Genomic DNA, 12176 nt, shown 5'->3' on the forward strand with positions numbered 1-12176 from the left:
CTGTGTCAACAGTTTATCAGGATGTAGAGAAGAACAGGAAGTTGATCATAACAAAGGAGAGTCACCATGTGATTGTCTGTAAAAAAAAAACAAAAAAACCCTACAACACCCTTACTTATAGATACAAAAGCCCAGATTCCATGCTTAAACAATAAATTATTTGTTCTTGCCAAAAAGAAATTACTAAATTTTCCATCATGACATTAGAAAGGGGCAACTTAGAAAATACAAAACTATCACTATAGAGTACAAATGAGGCTCCAAATAGGCCTCATATCTGAAAACAGATGCAACCACTGCACAGGCAACATTAAAAACTATATGCATGGTAGACAGTCTTTTGCACCTGTTCAACCATCCTTGTGGCTGCAGATTATCCTCCAGTATTTAGCGATGTTATCTGCATTCCCGTTACCCTCTACCCTTTGCAAGCTTTTAAGAGCTGGCTATTAAGAAGCATCGCCAGAGCATGATACTGCTGCCAACATGCTTCACAGTAGATACTGTGTGTTTGTGGTGATTTGTCCCATCTGAGTCACTGAAGGTTGTAACTCATTTAGACTGGTCACAGGTGTCTAGGTAGCCTCTCTCACAAGTCTTTTTCTTGCCATTTCTTAATAATAGATTTAACTTAACACCAAAACGTAACACTGTGCTTTCTTTTTCTTTGCTTTGTTTCTGTGTTGGAAATCTTGTGTAGCCATCTCCTGACTTATACCTTTCAATTCCCTTTTATCTCTCGTAGCTTGGAGTGTTGTTGTTACGGTTATGCTCCTGAGGACCAACACTAAGGACTAAGGACTACAAAGCTTGAAATCACACAACAGAATTTATTCAAAGTCTTTCACCAGGTGTACGGGGACGGGCGCTCCAGGAATCCGGGAAAAAGGAAACACACTTGTTCCTCTTCTTTCTCTCTCCACTTGTGACCAGTCTCTCCCTCCACACTCACCACTCAGGAATGGGTGCAGGAAATCTATATACAGGAAAAGCGCAAGTTAATACAAAACACTAGAACACAAGTAAACTTGGCTTAGAACTTGTTTTCACTGACACAACAATCCAGCGCTGAACAGCAGACCTCTCCTGGCCTAAATGCTGGCTGAACCTAATGAGGTCCAGGTGTCTCCAATTCAGGGAGGCGTGGGCCGAGGGCGTGAACCCACAATGAGTTCAGCCCCAGCAACAGAGAGAGAGTACGCCGAGCTCCAGCTCCGGGGTCTGCTCACTGAGCTCCAGCTCCGGGGTCTGCTCCGGCCCCTGCTCGCTGAGCTCCCCTTTTTATTCAGGGGAGATGAAGCCCCTGCTCGCTGAGCGCGAGCAGGGGCTCGTAAAAAGAATCTTGTAAAAAATGCTTGTAAAAAAAAATCTCAATTATATTGATCATGACTTCTTTTAATAAAGCAATAAAAGGTTCAAATATTGCAGGCGGGTGAATACATTTCAGTTTATGCCGAATAAGTAATGATGCTATCACATGAAAACACTGTCGATGCTAATTACATTACAATGAAAACTGGAGATGGTGGAAGAGAAGGAGGTGTAGTCATCTCTGCTTAGATTGCCAACCTTTTTCCTCCTGCTTGTACTGAATCTTTTTTTTCCTCCTGTTCTTTAATGTAAATTAGTATATGTTCAAATTTTCATCTCCCCTGGATAAAAAGGTCATGAACTTAGTAGTCATTAAATGACCCACACAAAACAAATTCACAGCCTCTTTTCACACAGTTGAAGAAGCGTTGTGGTTGTACTACAGATAGTTTGTCAGGCCGAAACACTAAGATTAAAAAAAGAATAAACGAGTTACAAAAATACGAATATAGAGACGCTGTGTGGTTTGGAAACTCTGCAAAGGGCTTAAGCAGCATTAGTGTCTGCAAAACTTCCCCTCCTCGTGTGGTCACTGTGTAAATTTGTATCTCTTCATATCAGAATTTGCATGAAATCCTTCTATGCATTGTGTTTGGTCAGAACACAGAATTACACAAGAATCATCACCGAAATCATTAAAATACCAATTTTTTTTTTTTTTTAGAAAAATGAGAGTTATGCTCACAGTTTGGATTCTGATATTTGTAGAATCAATAGCACTGATACTCTTCTAGTGAAAATTAGTTTGATACTAACGATTGAGCTACAAATTATTACAACTGCTAGATAAAAAACAGCAGCAACATCTCAGATGTGTAACAATCTCAGTACTCACACAGTCTAATGTAGAAAAATGTAACCTCCATGTTGTCTTGCTGACAGATCACCAAACCGATATGCAGTTTAATATAACTAACAACCTCTTCCTGTTTGGCTTACTGCTGAAGTATAGAGGTGTCAACTTTCTACTCTAGCATGAGGTCTTGTCTGGTATTATGACCCCATACAGACAAAAAATACATTTAGGGGCCTTTAATAAAGGCAAATACTACAAACTGACTAAAGCATGATAACTCTGGAACTCCCCAGTGCAAAATTAAACCTTTTGTTGCATATTATTTCATGTTTATTGTTGGTCAGGAACAATAACTGCATTATATTATTTTTTAAAGTCAGTTTATGTCAGGTGTATTATTTTCATAACACATGGCGAACAATAAGAACAAAGCAGTCTGACAGTGTTGTACATATTGCTATAAAAATATACAAAATGATCCAGTGACCTCTATAGGACATGATGTGCACACACAGTCATATGCAAGGCATAGGTGCAAGGGGCTCCAGCGAAAATGGCAGTTAAAAAATTGGTTGCTAAACAAGATGATGCACAACTTCATTGCTGTTCTTTTAAAACTGTCTGTAAATGGTAAATGGCCTGTATTTGTATAGCGCTTTTCTAGTCCCTAAGGACCCCAAAGCGCTTTACACAACCTGTCATCCACCCATTCACACACACATTCACTCACTGGTGATGGCAAGCTACATTGTAGCCACAGCCACCCTGGGGCGCACTGACAGAGGCGCACTGACACTGTCTGTAGGTCTAAAGAATAAATTTAGCAGAAATCCATATCTTTTGGTGACAGGTGCTGGTCCCCAGCTGGGTGGCTGGCCTTTTCTGGGCAGGATTGGATCCAGGGCCTCGGGATCTGGTGTCCCTTCTTGCCCGGGGGTGGTCTGTACCCCTTGGCTGCTTCGTTGTGTGTAGTGCTGTAGGTTGGCTCAAATTGAGATGTCCCATCTATGCCTTGGGGGCTGTTGTTTGCTGGCAGGTTCTTTCTGTAGGGTGAGGCATTCAGGTGAGGGAGCACCCATTGCTTGTCTCAGACTCAGTCCCTTTACTGAGTGTTTCTGCTGTCAGTTGAGTGAATGGCAGGTGTTGCAGTGTGCAGATGAGCCACAAGACTTCGGACTTATCTGCACACTCCAGACTGCTCTTTGTGGTGGGGGCAGTGGGTGCTGCCTCTGGCTTGGTGGTGCCCTGGAGCCACTTTTTTCTTCCCTGTGGCGGGGTGTGGGAAATGGGGATGCCTACTGAGCCAGTTGTTATCTGCCTTTCTCCTTCCGGCGGTATTCCTCTACCTATATATCCCAGCCCTCCCCAGCCCCCACTCCTTCATACAACACATCGCTCCCATGTGGGGGTGATGCATGACTGGGCCTGGGTCAGGGGGCTTCGGCCCCTATCCGACATGGTCATGGAGGGTGGGGTTAGAGAGAAGAATGTTGATTTATCTGTCCATTTTCATATCTTTGTGTTCCAGGTGTTGTATGTTATTTTTTTCCTTACAGATGCAGCAGTTGGTCATGCATCATGCTTTTCTATTTGCTCTATGATTTTATTGGATGTGGAAGATAAGACTGTGGAAGTTTCAGGCCCATCACTATGCATGATTTTGAATATGAAAATGATATTAATTATGTTGTGATTGATAAACCCAGAGTCATAATTTATGTGATTTTGCTGGTAGTTAATCTTGCTTAATACTAATCAGAATATAATCAACTATAAGTTTAACCAGGGGAAATTCTAGGTTTAATTCAATTCAGTTTTATTTATATAGCTCCAAATCACAAAAACAGTTGCCTCAAGACGCTTTATATTGTAAGGTAGGCCCTACAATAATACATACATACATTACTATCACCATTTTGACCCCCTTTGGCAACAGTGTTGACCACATGGTCAAGTGGCTTTGATCTCATCAGAGTTTACGTTCCTTGGCCTTCCTTCACTCTGCAGGTGGGGGAGAGATATAGGAGAGGTGGAGAATGAAGTTAACCTGGGTGTCTATTGTCTTGTGTAGTCTGGGAGATGATTGGGTGATGGGGTGGGTACAGTTTCCTCTGTCGTGGGGTCGGATGGGGTGCCACGAGTTCTGTGGGGCTTGGTGGTGAGAGCGTGGGTGCCTACTAGGGTCAGCGGGGGGCCTCCATGCTGCTACGGGACCTGGGACAGCCTGCCTGTCTCCACCCCAGGGAAAGGGTAACATCCCCTAGGCCAGGGGTGTCAAACTCAAATACACAGTGGGCCAAAATTCAAAATGGAACAAAGTCGCGGGCTAACATTAATATTTATTGAAAAAAAAAATCTTCCTCCAGATATAAGAATGAATCTTTTCTTATGGACTCAAACAAGTTTAGCTGAAAAACTGAATATGGAACAAGCAAAGCTTAATACTAAACAATATATATATTAGCTGTATAATACCAGTAGGCCAGCTCTAATAGTAATTTGGTATGGCTTCGCGGGCCAAATGTAATTAGGCTGCGGGCCAAATTTGGCCCGCGGGCCAGAGTTTGACACCTATGCCCTAGGCCTAGGGTCAGCCCTGGCCCAGTGGGCCTCTGGTGCACTGGACACTGTACACACACTCACACTCCCCAAACATGTGCTGAGTATTTGTATATGTGTGCATGAGGGTGGGAATGCATGTTTGTGTCTGTGTGTGCCTGTTTGTCTGTGTCTATATGTCAGGTCGGGTCTTAGACTCCAACTCTCTGAGAACACCTCAGACCCTCCCAGGTATGGGGGCCTATCTCCCCTCATCACACTCTCTGCCAGTGCTGATGCCCTCAGACGTCGGTGTGTTGGTGGCTCATTCCCAGGTGCCTGTGGCTTGGTCGGGCCCCTGGCTGGGGGGGGTCTTATGGTGGCTCACAGGACAAGGCCACATTTCTGTCCTGAGTGATGACAAAGGCCTTCCATTATGGTCTTTGTCACCACAAGTCTGGCAGGCTGACAGAGATGGACAGTAACGTTACAAGTAACACGTTACCTTAATCCGATTACTTTTTTCAAGTAACAACTAATGTAAGGGATTACGGTTGCAAAAGAAGTAATTAGATTACTATTACTTTCCCGTAAGCACGCTACATTACTGCATTACTAAACCATCTTGATTTTGTTTGTGAGTGTCTCATGACAATGACATAAGCACGTGGGACACCCGTGGCAGCAACAGCCGTGTGTAGATCAACAATGGATAATATGGAGTGCGGGAGAGAGTATGACCATGCAGCGATTAAAGAGTGGACGTAATTACATTACTTTCATTTTTAGTCCGTAAAAAGTGACAAAAACATTAGTGTCTGCTGTACACTCTGTGTGAGAAGAAAACTTCTTTCTACAGCGAAAAATTTAATTTGAAATCTGAGCAAGCACCTATCAAGCCACCAGGGGAATGTGAAATTCACAGAGAAACCCCCAGATCCTAAACAAATGTCTTCAAGTCAAGGACAGTTGCATATGATTTAATGTTTGATGAATGCAATGTCCATATAATTAAAAGATTAAACATAATAAAACAAGTTTTAAAAAGAGGCTTTCCATTTGATTCAATTTTATATGATGGATTATGCAGAAAAAATAGAATTGGGCTGAAAGGTCTATTGCTTTATTACGTATTCAGGTTGTGTATCATGTTTTTAAAATTAACTAAGTAATTATTTACTTTTTAAAATTTGTAATCAGCAAAGTAACAGGATTACATTTTGGAGGAAGTAATCAGTAATTAGTTACTAATTACTTTTTTAAACTAACTTGACCAACACTGATTATCACAAACTCTATAACATGATAGTAGAAAATAAATTCCACCTTATCAGACTATCATTAAGCCCCTTGAATTTTATAAGGTTCAGTGTTCAATTGATCAGTAAAAACGAGCAATAATATATGTACTGAAGAGTGTAAAATGGCTGACTAACAGCAGAGGGCAGAGGAACTAACAAAAAGTGAAGGGAGAGGAAAACAGCCATTAAGATAAGATAAGATAAAACCTTATTAATCCCTCGGGTGGGTTCCTCTGGGAAATTCGGTTTCCAATAGCACAGCACCGACAGAAGTTACAGAATGTGAGCAGAATATTATATATATACACATATATAAATACAGAGACATATATAAATAAAATATACAAAGGGGATAAATAGAATAAATAGGAATAAAAATAAAAATACAAGTGAATTGCACATTTCAAGTATTGAAGTCTATTGCACCATTGACTATTAACAAAAGGTATTGTACAGTGAAGTGAAGAGGCACTACAGCTTAGTTGTTCCCCCCTCCTTTGTCCTCCTGTTTCCCCTCCCTCTCCCCTCCAGAGAGGAGTTAAACAGTCTGATGGCGTGTGGGACAAAGGAGTTTTTAAGTCTGTTAGTTCTTGTCTTTGGGAGAAGCAACCTGTCGCTGAACAGACTCTTCTGGTTGTTAATGGCCGTGTGCAGAGGATGCCTGGCATTGTCCATAATGTCCATCAGTTTCTTTAATGTCCTTTTCTCTGCCACTGTCACCAGAGTGTCCAGCTTCATGCCGACCACAGAGCTAGCCCTCCTGATCAGTTTCTCCAGCCTGGATGAGTCCTTCTTTGCTGTGCTGCTCCCCCAGCACACCACAGCATAGAAAAGTACTCCAGCAACCACCGACTGGTAAAACATCCTCAGGAGCTTCCTGCAGATGTTAAAAGACCTCAGCCTCCTGAGGAAGTACAGTCGGCTTTGGGCTTTTTTATACAGGTACTCTGTGTTGCATGACAAGTCCAGTTTGTTGTCCACCCACAGCCCGAGGTACTTGTACTTGTTGACCACCTCCACCTCCTCCCCCTCTATCTGAACCGGCAGTGGACCTTCTCTGGACCTCCCGAAGTCCACAACCAGTTCCTTGGTCTTTGAGGTGTTGAGTTGCAGGTGGTTTGTGTGACTCCATGTGACGAAGTTCCTCACCAGACTTCTGTACTCCTCTTCCTGATTATCCCAGATACACCCCATGATGTCGTCTGCAAACTTCTGAATATGGCATAATTCAGAGTTGTAGCAGAAGTCAGAGGTGTACAGGGTGAAGAGAAGAGGGGACAGCACAGTTCCCTGTGGTGCTCATGTGCTGCTGACCGCTGTCAGTGAGGTAGTCGGAGATCCAAGCGACTAGGCAGGGGTCCACCTGCATCCTGTTCAGATTTTCCTGGAGCGTACAGGGCCGGATGGTATTAAAGGCAAGAAACAGGATCCTGACCGTGTCTTTTCCCTTGTCCAGGTGTGAGTGGGCTCTATGTAGGAGGTACAGGATGGCATCCTGCACTCCGACATCTGCCTTGTATGCGAACTGTAGTGGGACCTGGGCACGTTGTACCTGTGGTCGGAGGAGGTTGAGGAAGAGACGCTCTAGAGTCTTCATAAGATATGACGTCAGTGCCTCGGAAGTCATTCAGCTCATTGGGCCAGGTCCTTTTGGGGACCGGGACGATGCAGCCTTCTTCTTCATATTGAGGACAGCTTTGACTTCCTGTGTTACTGAATGTATGAAGATTAGTTCTGGAAAGTTTTTATCTTGGATTTAATCCTCTAAATAATCTGTTGCCACCATTAGTCCAAGTATCTTTGTTTCAAAATCCTTGAGTTGGAACTCTAAAAATAAACAAAGAAAAATTACAGTAATTAATTATTTAATTAATTAAATAATTTTTTTTCACAAAAAATAGCTAGAAAATGGATCATATATGTGACATCATTAGCATCATATCACTAATATATATTCCATCTAACAAGTTACACCATAAACATCAGAAATAAATTAAACAGGAAGAGGAAGTCCCAACCTAGATTCTGTCTTTGTTGTATTTCAGTCTGATGCTCCCACAGTCAACAGCAAGACATTATGGCGTTTGCAGCTTTCAGCATCCAACTTTGTAAGTACCGATTCAACCAGTCAGTCATTGATTAGCAATCACATATGTCTGATGCACAAAATTCCATTTGTCTCTTCAGTCACTGATGTTTTAGTGATGATGGCCATACAAACTGGCCACAGTAACCTTGCTGGTGAGTAAGAAACAGTTTATTCCTGATATAAACTTAAAGTTTTAATGCCAACTACCGTTAAAAGTGTTTGAAGCTCTGAAACTGTAGTCTTTAATGGTCTGCATTTTTAACATTAGCAGATCCTGCCTAGAAAGTAATGTCACTGCTCACTGTCTAACAAAATGTGCACTTTTATTTTTTGTTTGCAATGCCAACATATTATGTTGTTTGTTTTGAGAAAAGAAAATTGATTTGATTGCTTTCCTTCTTCATATCTCTCTCTCAGGTGCAGTTGTCGCTCGCTTTGTTCCAGACAGGCTTCAGTTCTTTGAATACGAGTCTGTCTCTGTACATTGTGAGAAAGATAACAACACCACTGAATGGAGAGTGAAGTGGAAATCCCATAAAGCAAGGAACACTTCCCACACATCAACATCACCCTGTACAATTTATCCCATCTATGAAAGACACAGTGGAGAATACTGGTGTGAAAATGAAGATGGAAAACGAAGTGAGATTGTGAACATTTCTGTCACTGGTATGTTGAGTGATTGTTATTGATAGATATACATGTGTGTGTGTGTGTGTGTGTGTGTGTGTGTGTGTGTGTTAATTCAGCTTTACTGGTGTTCACTGACAATATATGGCAACCTTTCTTTAAAATATCTCCTCATAATAGGACAATCAGGATGAATATGAAGCACATTATTTATACTCAACAATACACTAATATTCAATGTGATCTGTTAACAAGAGAAACAAAATTAGGTGAAGGGTACAGAGTAAAACGCATTAACCAGCAGAGTCTACAATACATGGCTGGACCTGCCTTAGTTGTTTTAGCACTTTTCATAATAATGTAATTTTCCATAGTCAGATGTTTACAAAAACATGTAAAAATGATAAAATGTATTGGATCATTTCTCAGCTGGTTTTGTAATCTTGGAAAGTCCAACCATCCCTGTGAAGGAGGGAAATGATGTGACCCTTAACTGTAAAAACAAGAAAACTCAGTCAGAACACATCACTGACTTCTACAAAGATGGTTTATCTCTTGCGACCCGGTATCAAAGCAGCATGACCATCAAAAATGTCTCCAAGTCTGATGAAGGACTCTACAAGTGCAGCATTGATGGAGCTGGAGAATCACCTGAGAGCTGGCTAGCTGTTATAAAACAAAGCAAAGGTGATTTAGATTATATATACATATATAACAGGATATATATAGGAGTGTGTGTGTATACCTATTTTCTTTGTTTTCATTTGTCTTTCTCTCTTTCTTAAATTACTTCATGTCTAATGCAGCCAGCACCTTTCCAACGCCTCACAAAGAGACTGATCTTTCACAAAGTCAATTCCATAAAAAAGACATTCTGCTGTGGACTGTTATCTGTGCTTTATCAGTAGCTCTGTTGTTGCTGGTGGTGGGCCTACTTCTTCATAAGAGGCACACAGGTATAGAAATACATTGTAAATTCACTTAATTTTTCCAGTAAAGTTGTCATAATTAGCATATTATTTTAATGATAAGCTAATTTTTCTCCTAATTTTAATAGATCAACACAACATTAGCAGGAATTTCTTCTCATGTATCAGCTGCTAACTTTGATTATTATATATCATTACATTAACTTTCACTTATCCTCTATCCTATGACTGCTCTTTCTCTCAGTATCAGCTTGTTTTTCATCAGTACGACGTTCATACTCACGAGAAGACAGTAACGGTGAGAAACTGCATCCTTGTTCAGTGGAATGTGTATAATAAAATTATACAATAATACAATATAATGCAATTTGAACATGTGACAAAATTAGATTCATATATAACTTGATTTGAGTTTAATGTTATTTTATTATCAATAATAATCATCTTGTTAAGCTTAAGCTGCATTTTCTCTTATTTTGACAGCTTTGAATGCCTACAATTACATAGTACCCTAAGAAGGGAACTCTTGCATATTCAAACCTGTAGAAAAAGACAGAAGTGTAAATGAGAGGTGCATTTAAGATAGTCTCATCACAAGAGGAAAATTCAAATAAATAAATGAATTCATGACATTCAATCTGCCATACAAAACTGATCCTCATGCTATGCACATGTACAGTGTTATGGGTCAGAATTTGGCACTTTTCATTAATATATTTTTAGCATTTTTAAATCCTCATAATTTATTAAGTGTGGAAGCTTATATTCTTTTGGTGGCATTTTTATTGTTTGACCCTAAAGTCCTTACACTTATTTGTCAAGCTTTCCTCAGTCAGGGAATACATGGAAAAAACAATAACAAAAATATATGCAGTTAACAAATACTGAGATTGTGAACAGAAGGTTTTAAACTATTTCTATATCAAAATCATTTGGTAATTTAATAACAACAAACATGTTTGAGTAGTATGACTGGAAGCATCACAGATTAGTCAGCTGGCAATAGTTAGGGTAATCAAAATGCCACATTTGTATTAAAAGGGTTAATGACTTTATGGACATCCAGGCAGTTTATTGTCTACCTAACTTTCCAGTGCTGGTATGTAACACTATAACCCAAACTTCAGACAGGCCTTCTGACTCCCGACCCCCCCCCCCCCCCTTTTTTTTTTTTTACCTTTCAGTCCTGCAAGACAACAACATCATTGACCCACATCAAGTGACATATAGTGTGGTCAGAAAACAAAGGAAAAAGAAAGGTAAAGTTTTTATTTGTCCTTTACACTTTGTTTTAAAGAATTAAATACATACAAAAACAACACCATGTGACAAAGTGTCTTAGTGCTCAGGTTTTGACTTATATTTGTTGATAGATGAAGATGATCCAGATGATGTCCTGTATGCCACTGTTAAAAGCCACTGGAAGAAAAAAGGTACACACACACACAAATACATATATATATAGTGATCAGTATGAATTATGTTTTGTACAAAAAAAATAATCTAATATACATGTTTTACCAATGGAAAGAAGAAAAAGAATTTCCAATCTGTTCTGTTCATCCTGATGTAGCATTTTCAGTAAAAACACTGAACATGAAAAAATGTACACGATCAAATAAAGTTTCTGATATTTCTTTACCTGGACGATTGAACATGCATCAAGAAAAAAAGTAGTTTCTTGATAATTCAACAGATACCTTTGTTTCCAACACAGAACCAAAACTGTCCAGAGCAAACATGACTCCATGCTGTCGAGAAAAGACTGTCATCTATTCTTCCGTCAAGGATGTTCAGCGTCATACATAGATCATTTGCTGGACCTATAGTAAATTGTTATCTAAGGTTAGATGTGAAATAAGAAAAACAGATAAACAAAAAACAAAACGATGATCATTACTGTTGTTATTCTTAGCTTAAAAAATGAAAAATCAGCCTTACCTGTTATTGAAAGTATTATCCCATAAAGCCCTCCAAATGGCACATTAAAGTTCTTTAAAGTGTGTTAGAAATTGATTTCATCTGAGAAAGGATCTCTTTCTCCAGTCATTGTAATTTGCAACAATGAAGCATCAATAAAGGAAAAAAAAATCAAATACTGAGGTATTGTTTCTTTTGCTTTTTGGTTTTTTTTTTTTTGTTAGCAGTCATTATAGTGCAAGGTTTTATTGAACACTGGTGCCACAGGACAGTGTTTGGAATGGACTGAAATGAACTTTACTGACATTTCATTTCTAACCTATTCATATTCATTCCTCAAAGATCAGGATTTCAGGAAGCACAAAAAGTACAGAAACCACTTGCAAAGCCAAAGATATTTCGGTACCAAAAAAGCATCAATCAAGTTCTACTATCATTTCCTCAATTTCAAACAATTATGTCTTCTTTCTAAAAAAAAAAAAAAAATCATATTCACAGTAAGTTGCAGTGGTAAAGAGTAACCTCCGCCTTTTGTTACACATCATACAAATACAAACTTACTGCTTACAGTATTGGTGGTTATGCTTTTTCCCAACACAGTT

General features: G+C 39.7%; 1 protein-coding gene across 1 annotated transcript; it reads left to right on the plus strand.

The window, feature by feature from the left end:
- Positions 1-4203: 4203 nt before the first annotated feature.
- LOC147334638 (Fc receptor-like protein 5) lies at positions 4204-11463 on the plus strand. The gene is made up of 8 exons (XM_086273662.1): positions 4204-4234; positions 8194-8247; positions 8513-8764; positions 9155-9412; positions 9532-9681; positions 9899-9952; positions 11028-11087; positions 11372-11463. The coding sequence occupies exons 1-8, from the start codon at positions 4204-4206 to the stop codon at positions 11461-11463; spliced, it is 951 nt and encodes a 316-aa protein (XP_086129788.1).
- The last annotated feature ends 713 nt before the right edge of the window (positions 11464-12176 follow it).

The sequence above is a fragment of the Aulonocara sp. 'chitande type north' Nkhata Bay genome, linkage group LG3 (genome assembly GCF_057382095.1).
Source record: "Aulonocara sp. 'chitande type north' Nkhata Bay isolate Kocher_YH1m ecotype deep benthic linkage group LG3, A_spYH_male_GT1.1, whole genome shotgun sequence".
Taxonomy (NCBI): Eukaryota; Metazoa; Chordata; class Actinopteri; order Cichliformes; family Cichlidae; genus Aulonocara; species Aulonocara sp. 'chitande type north' Nkhata Bay.